The sequence below is a fragment of the Marmota flaviventris genome, chromosome 5, assembly GCF_047511675.1.
Source record: "Marmota flaviventris isolate mMarFla1 chromosome 5, mMarFla1.hap1, whole genome shotgun sequence".
NCBI classification, from domain to species: Eukaryota; Metazoa; Chordata; class Mammalia; order Rodentia; family Sciuridae; genus Marmota; species Marmota flaviventris.
The window spans coordinates 33,696,905-33,716,823 of record NC_092502.1 but is presented as its reverse complement, the minus strand read 5'-3'; the positions used below and the strand labels follow the sequence as shown (position 1 = coordinate 33,716,823).

At 34.2% G+C, this 19,919-nt stretch overlaps 1 protein-coding gene across 1 annotated transcript in view; it reads right to left on the bottom strand.

Moving 5' to 3' along the window:
* Meikin (meiotic kinetochore factor) overlaps positions 1–19,919 on the bottom strand; it is a 103,103-nt gene extending 83,184 nt beyond the window's left edge. The window contains exons 1-6 of the mRNA XM_034637139.2: positions 19,769–19,919; positions 19,513–19,603; positions 19,027–19,114; positions 17,325–17,385; positions 8,555–8,692; positions 2,155–2,274 (exon numbers count right to left, since the gene is read on the bottom strand). Coding sequence (XP_034493030.2) covers positions 2,155–2,274; positions 8,555–8,692; positions 17,325–17,385; positions 19,027–19,114; positions 19,513–19,603; positions 19,769–19,919 — 649 coding nt within the window. The remainder of the gene's footprint in view (positions 1–2,154; positions 2,275–8,554; positions 8,693–17,324; positions 17,386–19,026; positions 19,115–19,512; positions 19,604–19,768) is intronic.

The window sequence follows — 19,919 nt, the reverse complement described above, 5'->3', positions numbered from 1 at the left end:
GGCCAATAAGTCTGCGGGAGAATTTCTGGGATTGGTTTTGCTTGTCTGGAGATATGCATGGCTACTACTGCCCTTTCAGATTCCTTTTGCCAGCAGCATGGCTGTAAAGCCTAGAGATTTAGTAGCTATCTTTATAACTATGGAGTAACAAGCTGACATACTTGGTAGCTGAAAGATATTAAGAGCCTAGCATCTTGATCCCATTAGTGAGTGGCTAAACAAGCACTGGACTGGTGTACAAGAAAAGTAAACTCAATATAAACATTTTTTTTTTGCATGGCAAAAAGTACCATAAACAAAAACTAGGAGAAAAGACTCACAAATTTATTGAAATATACCAATTTATTACCTGCATTTATACCACAGATAGAAGGTTAATATCCTTAATATATAAAGAACTGTTAAAACTGTGGCTAAGGGTTGAGTGTATGTCACTCAGTGGTAGAGCCCTTGCCTAGGATACTTGGGGCCCTAGATCCAGTAATGAATAAAAAATATTGATGATTAAGGATTAAAAAAAGGTTAAAAATGGGGAAAATGAATGAAGAGAAAACTTATACATGAAAATTTTAAAACTCAAAATGGTCCTCAAACATATGAAAAATTTTAAACTCACATAAAATCAGAAAAATGCAAATTTAAGTAACAGAGATATCACTTATACACATTCAGGTAGCATAATTTTAAAGTATGACAATACATCCTGTTGGCAAGTATATGAGAGACACACCCTTTCAAACATTGCTAGTGGGAAAGCAACTGATATGACCTTTCTGGAGAAAAGTTTGGCAATATCCAACAAATCTATACATCCACTTATCTTTCAAACTTGCCATCTGCCTCTGGGCTAACAATAAGAAAATCCATATCATAGTTTATTCATCACAGCATTTTTGTGGTGGAAAAATGTTGGGAAAAAATTAAATACCCAATTCACAAGAGAGTGGTTAAAAAAAAAAAAAGGAATAGGCACACAGAGTACTATTGTGAGAAAGAGCTCTATAAACTGTTCTATAACCTTTAGGGAATGATTTCTAGTATAGACTGTTAAGTGGAAAATATAAAGTAAACAAGAGTACCTATACAGTGTAAATCCTTCATGTAAACAACAGCAATATGTAAAGAAATATACCAGTATTTACTTGTTTGTACAAAAGAAATACAGGAAGGATACACCAGAAACCAAACAGATTGATTACTTATAAGGAGCAAGTGTAAGTGGGTAAAAAGAAGAGAATGGGATAAGGGTGGCAAGGAGAAGTGATAAATTTCTAATAACTTTTTTTTTATACTGGAGATTCCCAGAAGCATCTCTGTGAAATTCTTACCAAAAATTGCATAATTTAATTACAATCATGAGAGAACATAAAGAAAAATCCAAAGTGAGGGAACTTCTACAAAATAACTAACCTAGTCAGTTATCTTCAAAACTATTCAGATTATGAAAAAACAAAAACAAACTATTCGGATTATGGAAGATTGAGAACTGTTACAAAATGCAGGAAACTAAGAAGAATTAATAAATGCAAAGGGGATCCTAATAAGGATCCTGAAACAGAGTAAGAGACGTCAGTGGAAAAACCAGTGAAATTTGAATAAGGTCTGTAATTTAGTCAATAGTTCTATATCAGTGTTAAAATCCTGGTTCTAATCATTGTACTACCATTATAATAAGATAACATAAGAGGCTGGGCACAGTGGCACATGACTGTCATATCAGTGGCTCAAGAGTCTGAGGCAGGAGGATTGCAAGTTCAAGGCCAGTCTCAGCAATTTAGCAAGGCCCTAAGAAACTTAGTGAGACCCTATCTCCAAAAAAAAAAAAAAAAAAAAAAAAAAAGGCTGGGGATGTAAGTCAGTGGTAAAGTAAAAAAAAGAAAGGAAGAAAGATAGATAATACTAGATGAGAGACATAGTGGAATCCCCGTACCATTTTTCTACAAATTATTCTGTAAGTCTGAAATTAGTTCAAAATAAAAAGTTATAAAAAGTAAACTCATGCATACTTATACTACTATTATTATTTGTAGCTAAAGTTAATCAAAATTGGTAAGTTCATCTTAGAAATATTCAGGAGGAAAAATATGCTGTTTTTCCAGTATAGACGAGGGATTTTCACCCTGTAACATGAGATAAATGAATTTTAAAACTCACTCAGAATTGCAGAGAAGTCTGAAAACTGTGGCACCTTCTCTATTGTTACTGCTTTACTGGTATCCAGAAGAGTAGAGTTCTTGCATTGCTTTTGTTCTTTCATCTTGGGATACTCCCAATCTAAGAAAGCAGGGGTGAAATGATTAAAAACTTTCAATGACAGATGACAAAGTGGCAGGTTATTTCCCCTCCTCAAGTTAGAGCCCCACTCCACAACAAAGTCGGGTAATTAAAGGTTTTGGAAGAAATAGAACAAAAGACAATCCTTGACACCATCAAGATAAGAAATAATCTATGGTTTGTTGCAGTTCTCTGTCTTTGTCTTCCTTCCTAGATTTTTGCTCCACAAAGATTACTGATCTGAGAAACAGACAGCATACATGCAACCATCTGATTCTCATACTTTATGTATGTTATGCCTATATATCCCATTAAATATCATTTAACTAAGCAGCATACCTATACTGCTATTCCTTGATATCAGTTTTAAGCTCTCAATTGACTTCCCTTTATGGAGGAAAGAAGCTATTCTCCTCTTACAGTTCCCTGTTCCCACTGTTTCCACTGTCCATATACTGTCACATCTTACAGTTAGATCAAAATTCAATCTAAATATTATGATGGTAAAATATTACTAAAATGCTCTTTACTCTTGGGGTGTACCATGACCATCTTTTGTTTTCCCTAAAGTCAGTCTTTTTTCTCTCATTGCTTTAAGTTTCTGGGTGTTTTTCATCTACTTAATCTCAAACTCTTCCAAACTGTACAAATCCATTCCATTAATTTCATTCCCTGGTATTCTGAAGTTCATAATGCTGTGCCTTATTTCATAATGAGTACTAGCACACTGTAGTCCTTTTAATCCACAAACTAATGTTCTTTAGCTCTAGAAAATATTCTTGAGTTATTTCCTTGATATTTAATTATCTTCTCTCTGAGTTTTCATTAACTTTTTCTGGAACTCCTATTTATTTGAAGTTGGACTTCATATTTGGTTCCTCCAACATTTTTTTCTTCCAAATTTCTATCTCTTTGTTTCCCCCTTTTCCCATTTCATTTTTTTTTTATTTTTTAAAGTTGTAGATGGACATGATACCTTTATTTTATTTATTTATGTGGGTGCTGAGGAACAAACCCAGTGCTCCACGCATCCAAGGCAAGCGCTATACCACTGAGCCACAACCCCAGCCCCATTTCAATTCTTTTTTATGGGAAATCTATTCAACTTTATCTTTTAACCCTTTAACTCAGTTTTCCATTCTGTTATTGCATTTAATTACTGGCAATATTCTATTTTTATAGCATCCTATTCTTATTTAATGAACACAACAAATTAGGGAAAGTCTTTCATCAATGACAACTTTAAAAAATATTTTCTTCTTATTATTTTTATTTCTGCTTGGCTCCCTTATACAATCTACTTTCTTGGCAAATTTTTAAATATTGTTCACTATAGGCACAGTGTTATATACAAGATATTATGATGGTAAAAAAATTTCTATTCAACTTAATACCTCTTGAATAGAAACTCCTCATTTTCCTCTCCTACACCTCCTATCAAGCACCATTCTGCTCTCTGCTTCTATGATTTTATCTAGCTTAGATACCTCATATACATAGAATTATAGAATATTTGTTCTTCTATGACTGGATTATTTCACTCAGCATAATGTCCTCAAGGTTCACTCATTTTGCCACAAATGAAGTATTTCTTTTTTTTAAGGCTGAACAGTATTCCATTGTATGTGTATATCAAACTTTTCTTTATCCACTCATCTGTCCATGGACCTCTAGGTTGTTTCCATATCTTGGCTATTGTGAACAATGCTTCAAGAAAATGGAAGAACCAATAATTCTTTGAGATCTTGACTTCAACACAGAAGAGATTGCTAGATCATTCTAAATCATTCTAATTCTATTCTTAATTTTTAGAGAAACTTTGATAGTTTTTCATAGCTACTGCACCACTTTACATCTCCAACAACAGTGAAGAAGGGTTATAGATTATTCCCATGCCTGCCAATATGTTATTTTTTGTTTTTTGATAGTAGTCATTTTAACAGATGTGAGGTGTCATCTCATTATGATTTGGATTTGCATGTTGCTGATTATTAGTGATGCTGAGCATTTCTTTTTTGTTTACCTGCTAGCTATTTCTGTGCATTCTTTGAAGAAATGTCTATCAAGGTTTTTTGCCCATTTTACTGTTTTGTTTTGTTATTGAGTTGTAGAAGTTCCTTATATATTTTAGGTGTTAACCCCTTTATCAGATATATGGTTTACAAACATCTTCTCCCATTCTTCAGGCTGTCTTTTCACTGTTGTTTCTTTTACTGTGAAGATGTTTTATAGTTTTATGTACTATTATCTGTCTTTTGTTTTTATTTTCTGTACTATTGAGTCACATTGAAGAAATCCTTACTAAAGAAAATTGTCATGAAGCCTTTCCTGTGTTTTATTCTGGGAATTCTACAGTTTTAGTTCTTATGTTTAAGTCTTTAATCCATTTTGAGTTGATTTTTGTGTGTAGCATAAAGGTCCAATTTCATTCTTTTCCATATGAATAGCTAGCTGTACCAATGGTATTTGTTGAAGAGATTATCTTTTATTTATTGTATACTTTGTCAAAGATCAATTGACCACACACACACACACACACACACACATACACACACATATGGGTTGATTTATGGGTTCTTCATCCTACTAGTCTATGTTTCTGCCATACTGTTTTGATGACAGTATGATGGTAACATTATTTTAATTATTATAGATTTGCAATATATTTGAAATCAAGAAGTCTGGTTTTCCTATTTTATTTGCATTTCTCAAGATTGTTTTGCCTACTTGGGGTCCTTTGTGGTTCCATAGGAATTTTAGGATTTATTTTGTATTTCTATAAAAAGGGCCATTGAGATTTTGATAAGGATTACATTGGATTTGTAAGGTTGTTTTGGATACATGAACATTTTATCAATAGTAAATCTGTGAATCTATGAGTACCTGATGTTTTTCTACTTGTATTTTAATTTCTTTCACTATTTTAGAATTTACAATGTTTTGGAATTTAACCCTATAAGTTTATCCTTAAATATTTTATTCTTTTAAAAATATTTTTTAGTTATATATGGCCTCAATACCTTTATTTTTATTTATTGTTTTTTTGTGTGGTGCTGAGAATCGAACCCAGTGCCTCACATGTGCTAGGCAAGCACTCTACCACTGAGCCACAACTCCAGCCCCAAATATTTTATTCTTTTTGATGTCATTGTAAATAGGATTATTTTCTCAATTTACTTTTTTAAAAAAATTCTTTATAGTTGTAGATGGACAGCATGCCTTTATTTATTTTTTAATGTGGTACTGAGGATCAAACCTAGTGCCTCACTCTCTATCACTGAGCTACAGCCATAGCCCTCAATTTACTTTTTATTTAGTTTGTTATTAATGTAAAGAAATGCAACTGACTTTTGTGTTGATTTTGTATCTTGCACCATTACTAAATTTGTTTATTCAAATAAGTTTTTGTGGAATCTTAAGGGTTTTTTAACATATAAGATCAAAGTTCATATATATTGAAAATAGAGGTAATTTTATTTCTGCCTTTTCAATTTGGATGCTTTTAATTCTTTTTGATGCATAATTGATCAACACTGTGCTAAACAGAAGTGGTAAAAGGAAAATATATTAGTTATTTTTTTAAATCATTCAGTATGTTAGCTGTGAGCTTTTCTTATATAGTCTCTATTATGTTGAGGTAATTGACTTCTCTTTCTCATTTGTTAAGTTTTTACCATAAAAGCATTCTGTCAAATGTTTCTCTTGCATCTATTGAAATGATTACACAATTTTTATCCTTCATTCTATATGATGTATTACATTTATTTGTAATCGAAACATCCCTGCATCTCAGGGATGAATGCCTCTTGGTCATGGTGTAGGATCCTACTAATGTGCTGTTGAATACAGAGTGCTAATATTTTGTTAGAATTTTTGCATCTATTTTCATCAGGGATATTGATCTATAGTTGTCTTTTCTTGTAATATTAGTTTGGCTTTGGCATGAAGGTAATGCTGGTCTTGTAAAATGAATTTGGAAATGTACCCTCCTCTAATTTTTTTTGAAGAAATGGCATTACTTTTTAAAAACTGTTTGGTGGGATTTGCTCATGAAGCCATGTAGTCCTGGACTTTTCTTTGTTGGGAGGTTTTTTGACTACTGATTCAATTGTCCTTTCTTATCATTGGTCTGTTGAGACTTTCTATTTCTTCATGATTCAGTCTTGGTATGTTATATTTCTAGGAAATTATTCATTTCTTGTAGGTTTTTCATATGTTGTCACATAATTATCCATAGTTGTCTTTTGTGATCCTTTTTATTTCTGTGGCATCAGTTGTAATGTTTTGTCATTCACTTATAATTTTATGAACTTGTATCTCCTTTTTTTCTTGGTAAGTCTAGCTAAAGGTTTGTAATGCTGTTCATCTTTTCAAAAACTCTTAGTCTTTTTTTCCATTGTTTTTCTATTCTCTATTTCATTTCTGTTCTAATTTTTATTATAGCTTCCCTTCTGCTAACTTTGGGATTTGTTTGTTCTTTTTCTAGGTCCTTTATGAGTAATTTTACCTTGTTTGAGATTGTTCTTTTTTATTGTAGTTATTGCTACAAAACTCCAAGTACTGCTTTGGCTATATTCCATGATTATGTTGATTTTTTTAATAATATTTTTTAGATGTTGATGGATCTTTATTTACTCATTTATATGGAGCTCCAAACTGAACCCAGTGCTTCACACATGCTAGGCAAGCACTCCACCTCTGAGCTGCAAACCAGCTTCTTTTTTTTCATATTTTTTTAGTTGTCAATGGACTTTTTTACTTTATTTATTTATTTATATGTGCTGCTGAAGATCGAACCAAGGGCCTCACACATGCCAGACAAGCACTCTACCACTGAGCCATAGTCACTGAGCCCCACTGATTCTTTTTTTTAATATAATTTTTTTTGAGAGAGAGAGAGAGAGAATTTATTTTTAATATTTATTTTTTAGTTTTCGGCAGACACAATATCTTTGTTTGTATGTGGTGCTGAGGATCGAACCCGGACCGCACGCATGCCAGGGGAGCGCGCTACCGCTTGAGCCACATCCCCAGCCCCAGCCCCACTGATTCTTTATTCTTGAATCACTGTATTGAATTTTTAAGTTCAGTTATTATGTTATTTTGCTCCAAGATTTATTTGGCTCTTTTAAAAATTTTTCTCTTAGCCAAGCACAGAGGCACATGCCTATAATCCCAACAGCTTGGAAGGCTGAGACAGGAGGATCATGAGTTCAAAGCCATCCTCAGCAAAAGCGAGGCACTAAGCAACTCAGTGAGACCCTGTCTCTAAATAAAAATACAAAATAGGGCTGGGGATGTGGCTCAGTGGTCGAGTGTCCCTGAGTTTAATCCCCAGTAACCCGCCCCCCCACACCAATTTTTTTTCTTTGTTCAAATTTTCACTTTGTTCATGTCAATTTTAATTTCATATATTTAGGTGCTCTGATGTTAGGTGTATATATACATTGTATACGCTATATCTCCCTAGTGAGTTGACCCTTTTATCATTACACATTGTCCTTCCATATCTCTCATTTCTATGTCTCATATTAATATAGCCTGGCCTGAATAAACAGTTCTCTGGAGCTTCATTTGGCATCTTTATGATTAATATTTTGAATTAGTTGTCAGATAATTTCTTGTTTTAATAAGTTTTATATTTCTGTGACCAAAAGACATTTATTGTCTACTTAGAACTACTTAGAGGAGGAAAAGTATATTTTGGCTTGGGGTTTCAGAGTTTCAGTCAATGGTTGGTCAACTTCATTCTTTGGGCCCGAGGGAAGGCAAAACATCATGGCAGAAAGGCATGGTGTAAGCAAGATGCACAGTTCATGACAGTAAGGAAGTAGAGAGAGCATTGTTCACTGGGGACAAAGTAAACCCCAGAAGCATATCCCCAGTGACCTACTTACTGTTTCCAGTCCCACCTGTACCTGTCTACAGTTACCACTCAGTTAATCCATGTTGTTGAAAAGTAAGGAAGTACATGAGATAATAGATAATCTATAAAGTTCAGGAGAACAAGTATATATTCATTACATACAAAATTGATTAATAATAAAATGTGTATGTAAGTGCTAAATGACATTTCTCCATTATTCCCTGACCTGAGGGCTCTTGCTGTATATTCCTATGTGACTAAGCATGAAACACAATGGTAGTAGTCAGGGTATAGATGAGTTGGTATCGAAGAGAAGTATGTCTTCTCAAAAGGAACATTCATTCACTGGAAGATTTGTAGATAAAGGAATAATTTCTACAGTGCAGCAAATTAAGGTTGAAATTATATTCTCACCAAAATAATCTGATCCTCTGAACAGTTCAGGTGATGAGAAACTATCTAATTCCTCTTCAATACTCTTGTGTTCTGTGTAAGACTCTGTGGTTGAACAGCTCAGGAGAGAACTGGAAACATCACATGGCAAACTTAGTCCTACAGAATCAAATACAAACAAAAGGGTAAACTGTTTTAATAGAAAACAGACTTGAAATCCTAAGAATTCAAATTCATAAAAAGTACATGCAGTGTACACTATGAATATAAGACTGCTTCCACAAACAAATTAAAAGCCAAATATTAAAATCCACTTTAATTTGATTATATATATAATTGAATTCAGAGGCACTTAACCACTGAGCAACATTCCCAGCCATTTTTGTTTTTTTATTTTTAATTTTTATTTTTTAATTTTTTTAAATTGTTGACAGAGCTTTATTTTATTCATTCATTTGTATATGGTGCTGAGAATAGAACCCAGTGCCTCACACATGCGAGGCAACTGCTCTACCTCTGAGCCACAGCTCCAGCCCAGTCCTTTTTATTTTTATTTTGAGACAGATCCTTGCTAAATTCCTGACTAGCTTTCAACTTGCAATCCTCCTGTTTTAGCCTACTGAGCTGCTGGGAATATAGGTGTGTGCCACTGCACCTGGTGAAATAATTATTTTTGATATTAACAAAATCATTATAATCTGTTGTTTTTCAAATTTTAGTTTGATGACTTACTCCTTTTCCAATTTTGATTCTTGATTAAAAATTCAAGTTCTACATACAAGTAATTCATCAATTGTAAGCTAACTAGCTAAGGAGTGAAAAGGGTAAACCTAGTTATTTCATCTAAAAAACAGTGAGTCTACATATAGACAAACAGATCAAAGAAACTGAATAGATAGTCTAGGAATAGACTCACATATATATAAGCAACTGGTTATTTTTCATTTATAGAAAATACCATTTATTCCATACAAAATGAAGTACACATTAAAAAAAGTAAGAACCTGCTACATGAGGACAGCAGTAAAATCCCAACTATTAGTAAAAATTCATTTTGGAAACTTATTTTTAATCAATTTTTAAAAGGAATTTAGTGGCAAAATGTTACTCTTTTAAACAAATTGCACCAGAACAACTGGATATCTATATGCTTAAATAAAATAAAACAAAAAACTTCACATTCACAGTATCCATCATCATATAAAAATTAACTCTAAATGGATCTCAGACCTAAAAGTAAATCCTAAAACTATAAAATATCTAGAAAAATATGGAAAAAATTGTGAGACTGGATTACATAAAGATTTCTTTGATAAATCACTAGAGGATGGATGATTCATAAGACAACAGCAAGGATAAATTGGACTTAATCAAATTTAAAAACTTCTCTTCAAAAGAAACTTAAAAAGAAAGGAAAAGCTATAGATAGGGAGACATTTGCAAATAAAATGAAATCTCAGCATATACAGAACTTTGAAAACTCAAAAATCAGAAACAAACATCCCAATAAAAAATGGGTGAAGTATCTGAACAAAGACTCTCCCAGACCAAGAGGCCTCAAATAAATTCTATGATAGTGAACTAGACTGAAGAACTTTCCAATGAAGATAGAAAACAATATGCAGAGCTTAGGAAAACCAGAGGGTTTAATAGGAATAGGGAAAATATACTGTTAAATTTAGTCAGCATTCATTAAACACTTCCAACATGACAAGACAGATGTCAACACTGATAGAAACTGGTGAGGTGAAGAGGTTAAGGATCAAAAGGGAACACTGCTCTGAATACCTGTTGTTTCCTTCATAGAACTCACTTACGTCTATCACATGTCTTATGTCTTTCTATTACCTTTCTGAGACAACTAACTCTTTGCCCTTTATCCCTCACTTTTTTCTCCTATTCCAACCTTTTTGTTCAAGATGGAAAATGTTTTTTTATCTTTTCCAACCACACCCACTGCAACACTTAAATTGATTGACCCAATCTACCATCCTTCTTTATAGCTTCAACTGTTGCAGGTAGGTTATCCCTCCCTACTCCAAATGTCCTAGAGTGACCTGCCCGTCCTTGCTACCTTTCACACTCTTCTTTCTGTGTCTTCATCCACTCATATGTTATATCTGTCTTGCCTTCTACTGCTCAAAATTTCATGAATACTTCTCAGCAGAGCTATTCCTTCCACCAAACGCTAAAACTCAAGTGAGGTTCAGATATAAGAAAAGCCCTGTACTCACCATCTGGGTAGTTGGGTAAAGAAAAGAATAAATAAATGTTCATGCTGTATCAGTGGGAGGTTGTTCCTTGTGTCACAAGTTAGAAATTTTTTTTATTAAATTACTTATTTATTCTAATTTGTTATACATGATGGCAGAATGCAATTCATATAGACACATATAGAACACAATTTTTCAAGTCACAGATTGTACACAAAGTATTTTCACACCATTCGTGTCTTCATACATGTACTTTGGGTAATGACATCTAACTCATTCCACCATCATTCTGACGCCCTTGGCCCTTCCCTTCCCTTCCCTTTGCCCTATCTAAAGTTCCTCCATTCCTCCCGTGCTCCCTCACCACTGCCTTTATGAGTCAGCATCCTCATATCAAAGAAAATATGCAGCCTTTGGTTTTGGGGGGAATTGGCTTACTTCACTTAGCATTATATTCCCAGTTCCATCCACTTAACCTGCAAATGCCATGATTTTATTCTCTTTTATTGCTGAGTAATATTCCATTGTGTATATACCACATTTTCTTTATCCATTCATCTACTGAAGGGCATCTAGGTTGGTTCCACAGTTTAGCTATTGTGAATTGTGCTGCTCTAAACATTGGTGTGGCTGTGTCCCTGTAATATGCTGTTTTTAAGTCCTTTGGCTATAGACAAAGGAGTGCATAGTTGGGTCAAATAGTGGTTCCATTCCCAGTTTTCCAAGGATTCTCCATACTGCTTTCCGTTTTGGCTGCACCAATTTGCAGTCCCACCAGCAATGTATGAGTGTGCTTTATTCCCACATCCTCACCAACACTTATTGTTGTTGTATCCTTTTTTTAAATACCTTTACTTTATTTATTTATTTTCATGTGGTACTGAAGATCGAACCCAGGGCCTTGCACGTCTTAGGTGAGCTCCCTACCACTGAGCCACAACCGCACGCCTGTTGTTTGTATTCTTTTTTTATTTATATATAACAATGGAATGCATTATAATTCTTATTACATATGTAGAGAACAATTTTTCATATCTCTGGTTGTATACATAGTATATTCACACCAATTCATGTTTTCATACATGTACTTTGGATAATGATCATCACATTCAACCATCATTAATTACCCCCTGCCCCCTCCCTTCCCCTCCCACCTCTCTGCCTTACCTAGAGCTCATCTATTCCTCCCATGCTCCCTCTCTCTATCCCACTGTGAATCAGCCTCCTTATATCAAAGAAAACATTTGGCATTTGGTTTTTTGGGATTGGTTAACTTCATTCAGCATTATCTTCTTTAACTCTATTTACCTGCAAATGCCATGATTTTATTCTCTTTTATTGTGGAGTAATATTCCATTGTGTATATATACCACATTTTTTTTTATCCATTCATCTATTGAAGGGCATCTAGGTTGGTTCCACAGTTTAGCTATTGTGAATTGTGCTGCTATAAACATTGATGTGGCTGTGTCCCTGTAGTACGCTGTTTTTAAGTTCTTTGGGTATAGACTGAGGAGAGGGATAGGTAGGTCAAATGGTGGTCTCATTCCCAATTTTCGAAGAAATCTCCATACTGCTTCCCATATTGGCTGCACCAATTTGCAGCCCCACAGCAATGTATGAGTGTACCTTTTTCCCCACATCCTCACCAACACTTATTGTTGTTTGTTTGCATAACAACTGCCATTCTGACAGGAGTGAGATGAAATCTTAGTTTTGATTTGCATTTCTCTAATTGCTATACATGTTGAACATTTTTTCATATATTTGTTGATTGATTATATATCATCTTCTGAGAAAAGTCTGTTCAGTTCCTTGGCACATTTATTGATTGGGTTATTTGTTTTTCTGGTGTTAAGATTTTTATATTCTAGAGATTAGTGCTCCGACATGCGTGTGGTATGAATTTGTTTCCAATTAATAGGCTTTCTATTCACCTCACTGATTGTTTCTTTTGCTGAAAAGAAGCTTTTTAGTTTGAATCCATCCCATTTATTAATTCTTGATATAAATTCTTGTCCTATAGAAGTCTTATTTGAGGAAGTTGGGGCCTAATCCCACATGATGGAGATTTGGGCTGACTTTTTCTTCTAATAGACGCAGTGTCTCTGGTTTAATTCCTAGGTGCTTAATCCACTTTGAGTTGAACAAGTTAGATATTTAAATGCATTTAAAATTACAGGTTTATCAAATTATACTACATTTTTAAAAAGCCAAGTAATTCTAAAAAGCTTATAAAAAAAAGCTGCAATCTCTTATCTCAGCTCTCAACCATAATCCCCTACTTTCTAGTAACCTCTACTATCTATTCTTGTTTCTTTGATAGTCACATTCTTTATATTTCTAAATTAAATGTATTTAATGTTTCTATTATTGAATGTCAAAATATATTCACAGTGGAGCCATCTATGAACTATATTCACAACCTATTGCCACAAGTTTTGTCCTTTGAGTAATCTTACCTAATTTAAAAATTCGTTTTCTAAGTACTTACCACTATTTCATCCCAACTTTCTTCAAAAGCATAAATTTCCTTCCAATATTTTTAAAAACACCAGGTTGTTATTTTTTCCCTTACTCTTATTTCTCTCTCCTTCCTTCCTTCTACTTTTTTAAATTAATTAATTAATTTTAATTAGGTATATATGACAGCAAAACGCATTTTGATTCATTGTACACAATTGTAGCACAACTTTTGATTTCTCTTGTTGTACACGATGTAGCATCACACCATATGGGTGTCATACATGAACCTAGGGTAATGATGTCCATTTCATTCCACTGTCTTTCCTGCCCCCAGACCCCGACCTCTCCCCACCCTCCCCTTTGCCCAATCAAAGTTCCTCCATTTTTCCCATGGCCCCATTATGGATCAGCATCCACATATCAGAGAGAATATTCAAACTTTGGTTTTTGGGGATTGGCTTACTTTGCTTAGAATTATATTCTCCAACTCCATCCATTTACCTGCAAATGCCATAATTTTATTCTCTTTTAATGCTGAATAATAATCCATTGTGTATATATACCAGTTTCTTTATCCATTTATCTATTGAAGGGCCTCTGGGTTGGTTCCACAATTTAGCTATTGTGAATTGAGCTGCTATCAACATTGATGTGGCTGCGTTACTATAGTATGCTGATTTTAAGTCCTTTGGGTATAGACCCAGGAGTGGGTCAAATAGTGGTTCCATTTCAAGTTTTCTAAGGAATGTCCATACTGCTTTCAGATTGGTTGCACCAATTTGTAGTCCCACCAACAATGTATGAGTGTGCCTTTTCCCCTATATCCTCACCAACAGTTATTGTTTGTATTCTTGGTAACTGCCGTTCTGACTGGCGTGAGATGAAATCTGAAAGTAGTTTTGATTTGCATTTCTTTAATTGCTAGAGATGTTGAACATTTTTTCATATATTTATTGATCAATTGCATATCTTCTTCTGAGAAATGTCTGTTCAGCTCCTTAGCCCATTTATTGATTAGGTTTGTTTGTTTGTTTGGTGTTAAGATTTTTGAGTTCTTTATATATACTGGAGATTAGTGCTGTATTTGATGCGCAGGTGGCAAAAATTTGTTCCCAATTAATAAGCTCTCTATTCACCTCACTGATTGCTTCTTTTTCTGAGAAAAAGCTAGCTGAAATTTGTACTGGTTTTCCTCTAGACAGGTATCTACTTCAGATTTTCCTTTATTGTTATCCTAAGAAACTCATTTACATGTTTCCTGTATTAAAGGCTTTAATTTCTGGATCCTGTGATTTCTTTATTGATTTACTGATTTTATTAGAACATTTCCTTCATTTCCTGAGAAGAGGTGCCTAGAAGACCCATCTAAAATTTTCTTCAAGCTATCTTCATATTTGAGCGACAGTGTGGCTGGGTACAGAAATCGAGAATAGTATATTCAAGAGTACATTTGAATATACAAGATTAGTACATTCAATTAGTACATTTTTGATATATGACAACTTTTAAATCATATCGTTCCCTCTTCCCCTTCTGCCTCACATCTGGACAAGGTGACAAGAAAGTCTGGTGTTCATCATTTGAAAAAGTTCAAACTACACATGGGAAATCTCATTCTGGTCACTTTTACCACTATAAAAATCCCAGACCAGTCTCCTTTCCCTGCCTAACTCAACCCATTTTCAGTTTTGTTTGGGAGCCACATTTCTCTCCAGAAAGACTCATTATATGAATAAAAACCAACTGTCTTGTGTAGATGGCATCATAGGTCTTGAAATCCAAATAAAATTTTGGGTGAGTCTTCATTCTACCCTTGCAAAATCAGTTCTCTTCAGAATTGTAAATGCACTTTCCCCACCATGTTCTAGTTTCTTTTTGGAGTTGCTCTTCAGAAGTCCAATGTCATCAAACTATTGATCACTTACTTCCAACTGCTTTTATTTTTCCTCTGGATGACTAAAACACTTTTTTTTCTTTATTCTCAGGGTTATAAAACTATTTAATGTTGTATCTTGGTGTGGGTCTTTATTTCATTTATTGTGATGGCATACTTTATACTATCTGAAATTTGTTCTTGACATCTCTGTTCATACTTTTTAGAATCTGAAAGGTGCTTTCAACATGTGTCCTTATGACCATTTTTAATTCTCAAAATATTTCTAATCTTATGTGTTTAATAATTTCTTTTGAGTTTACTCTATAATATTAGGAATCAGGATTTTTCAGATATTATAATTCTTGGTCTCACCCTCTAATTATTTTTAATTACAGTGCTCATTCAGATACCATAAGGTTTACTGTTTTCAAGGGTATTATTCAGTGGTTTTGCTCTCCTCACAGAATTATGCCATCATTATCACTATTTTTTAATCATCTTTTTGATATTTCTTCTATTCTCCCAAATGTTTCCTTACATTTATTTTCTATTTCTATAGGATGTTTTATTTCTGATTTTATATTTTTAAAATTATTTTTGTTCTATGAATTCTCCTTTTTTATGGTTTCCTACACTTGTTTTTTGGAAATATTTTTCATGACCCTAAGTATATTAATGAAACTTTTTTTTTAAAATGGTCTCTTTCCTTTTCATTATCTGTGTCATTCAAATTTCTTTTTATTTGTATCTTTTAAAGATTTTCTTCAAATGCCTGATAATTCTTCAATGATCAAGGATGAAGCATTAAAAAAGCATTATAAATAGGGCTTAAGAAGAGGTAGGTTTTACTGAAAGGTATTTAGACATGGACCAGGCTATTACTGCCAGAATATAGGTGTCATCTCCTCTGCAGAGAAGGAGGAACCCTCTAATCTCCTCCTTGGGGTGTATTTGCCTGAGTAGGATAAGGAGTTCAAGGGTTTTACCACTGAGTATAGAGACTTTCACTTAATTCCCTTCCCTAATTTTCAGTATAGCATCTTTCCCTTGAGCAGCACCTAATATCTCTTAGCCAAGTCTCTCTGCTTCAATCTATCTGAACTGCCAGGGTGGGCAGAAGGATAGTTACCTTCACAAGCATGGATCAAAGAATCTGCTACCTTAAAAGTTTTCCATATGTCCCAACACTAACTATACCCATTCATTCAGGAATATGTGATGCCTCCAATTCCTGAAACTACAGCCTGAGTCAGTTTGCTTCTTGGTTTATACTTACTCTAGGAACTAAGCATTAAGCCTTTTGTTTTAGGTCATTAATTCTTAATCTATCACCTTGACAATTCCTTCAGGATCCCTTCATTATAGTTTTGGAGGATTTTATTTATTTATTTTTTTTTGCATTTATTGGTCAAGCTGGAATATCTCTAGAGCTATTTTTACCTCTGCAGTGGTTTGTTTCCACTTTTGATATATTCACCAATTTGATCTCATTTGCTTTTAAGAATTCCTCTGTATTTCTGGTGTGCCAAAAACACCCTTTTTTTCTTTTCAAAAATAACTTGAATTATATCAGTATGTAGATGAATCAGATTTCTACCACCAGCCCTGTATGTCCATCTGCCCGTTTGACATTGCTAGTCATCCTAAAGGCATTCATAACTTACAGTTAAAGTGATCATATCATTCTTATTTTAAAGACTTTAATGGCTTCCTGCTGCTGCAAAGATAAACATCAATATCTTTGACATGGAATACAAAGCTATACAAAGTCTATAGTTGTCCTATAGTCTTGTAATCACATTTCCATCTACTGACCGTCTTTCAGTTCACTGAACACAAAATGGTCAGTCCCATGGTAAGGTCTTTGCAAATGCTGTTCCCTTTGCCTTGATTTCTCTTTACTCATCACTTTGCATAGTAAATTTCTACCCTCCTTCCTTTAGATCTCAATTCAATTGCCATTCCCTCAAGGAAACATTCCCTAATTTAATTAAATTCAATTAATTACACTCAAGTCAATCTCCCTTTTGTAACACTAATCACAATAACAATTTCATATTCACTGGTATGTGCTTGTAGGCTTTGGGGATGAGGTCTAGAGTACAATCAGAAGGATTTACACTGGGCAAGAGGAAAGATATGTTCCCCTGAAATAGAAAGCTGAAGAGAGATACAAATGAATGCTGATTAGGAGGAAAGACAGAAAGCAAAAGGTGTTCATATCTAATAATCTTACCTGATATTAGTTCACTATTATATGAACTACTATCAACCTGGAGGTCCTCAGTCACTGAGTCCTATGTGGAATAAGAATAAAAGAGCATTAATTATGTGACTCAATATCTTCACATCATATTGATTTTAAACATGAAAAACTAATGTCAATTTTGTATATCAGTTTCATATGTATAACAGATTCAGCTTACTAATCACAAATGTAATCCTTTACTTAATATTGTATCTAAAAATAAATATTAAACTATAATACTATGGACATATATATAGGTAATCAACAATATAGGAATCCACTTACTACTGTGAGATAAACCAGTAAATAGAAGTCAAAGGTGAATATTTTTCTGATCCCCTAAGGAGAAAAGGCTTTTTTCTCTAAATATAAAGGCAAACAAATATATTAAAAGAAAAAAATTAATAGATAAGTCTAAAATTCTATATCTAAAATTAAATACATAAACAAACATGGTAATATTTGTCATATAGGTATAAAACTATCATCAATGTTATAAATAGATTTACACATACCAAAAAAAGAAAAACAAATGGTGAGTAACACGAGGAAAAAGAGTACCAACTCACTAGCATTCAAAGATATGGAAAACAACTACACACACACACATTCAGTTTGAGTAATATGGTGCCAATTTGCCAACATGATTTAAAAAATTGTAAATATAATCTACTCTTTGACCTATTGCAAAGTATTTATTTTAGTGTAAGAATTTGAGATATGTTAAAAAAAAAAAAACCTTCTGTACCAGGATGTTCACTAATATCTACAATAGCAAATCCTTAGAAATAATCTCAATCTCCAACAAATTACAGTATATGTATCTATCCATAAGACAAAACACTAAGACGCTAAAAATCATTTTTGAAGACTATTTAATGTTAAGGGAATATATACAAAAGCATAAAAATTTGTAAAATGTTTAAAAACACACAGAATAAAAGCAGAAAAATATAAAATTTTGAAGAAACTTTAAAATATTTTTTCATAGTATAAATCATCTACAAGGAACACTTTGTTGTATGCTGTTAAAATACGAGGTAAAAGAGTTTAAAAAAGAAAAAAGCCTTAGGTAGAAGCTGACATCCCCAAGTCATGCTACAGAGGAATATGTAAGCTAAAAATATGGGATTTGATAATCACCTTTAATGCTAATGTCAGATAAGTCACAATTCATTTTTAAAAGTCGAGTTTCCCCAAACTACTGCTATACAACTATAAAATATTGTACAGAATCCACATTAAGTACACCAAGAGTTTATATAGTCTATGAATGAATGTTAGACTGCTCTGTAACATATTGAACTCTTGGTAATAAATCATGTTTCTAATGGTTAATAGAAAGTCAAATGGAAACCATGAAAATGGCTTTAAAATGTCAAAGTGCTACCCAAACATAAAGAAATCATTAAACAACATTTTGAATCTGTCACACAGAAAATGAGCCATAAATACATTTCTCCAATACTTGTTAAAGAAAAAAAAATGAAAGTGAACAGTTATGAATCTACCTGAGTCAGAAATTTAAGGTCTTCTTATCTAAAAATCACAACACTCTTGATAAAAATACTAGAAAGCTATGCAGTTTCTACTGAACAAAGACCATTTTATTCTTTCATTCGGAAGGGCATTAACTACTACATGTGTGTACACTAAGTGTACCCTCCCACCACAGGAGAAACATACATACACTCAATGGAGCCATCTTCTCATCCTGGGTCTCGTCTCGAGTGCTATTTTCTTTCAGGCTTGTCTCTCCTGTAATTCTTAACTGAGTGCTAACAAATAAACAACACAATTAGTTTGCACCATGTGGATTTGACTCTACCTGTCTCTCTCTTCATATTGTTCTGAACCTGAAAGGCTCTTTAGAAGCATCTTCAGGAAGAAGTAAGGACCAGGAGATTTGCACCAATACCCAAATGGCGCCACAAATACTTTCCTAGAGGTTTCACATTTCACTTGCTTTAGATAACTTGGCAAGATTTCAGCTTTCTTTTTTTTTTAAACAAAATTCTTTGTGAAGTCAAATTTCTCCATCTAAGTAAAACAATATTAGAGTATTCCATTTATTCTCTTTGTTGAGTCTTAGAATGGCAGGCTACTTTGCAAAAAAAAAAAAGAACTGAGGTTTTCTAAGAAGCCAGGCGGCCTGGACTGCACCCAGACTACCCACCTTGGCAATGCAGAGCTGCTAGCTCCCTGCCTGCTCTGCTCAGTCTCTGCTATCTTCGGCAAACCCGGCTGTTTGCCTTTCCCCTTCAGGCCTGCAAGAGGGCAGCACATTTCAGGGAAAGACCTTGGCAGCCCACTCAACGGCCTGGGGGAACCCTGGGCCGGGGGCCCAGGCCTGCCGCCCTGCCCCCCACCTCCCGGGGACGCCCCGCAGCTCCTCCCGGGTTCCATGGAAAGGACAAGCCTTGAGCCCAAACCTGGCCGGGCCTGTGTCCTCAGGGGCAGGTCTTGGTCAGGAGTCGGAGTTACATTGAGCCTCTGGCCTGCCCGCTTCTTGTAGGTGTAGACCCGTAAAGACCACAAGGCCATCCCACTCCTAGGCCTTGGGAGCCCTGGGGCCCTCGACAT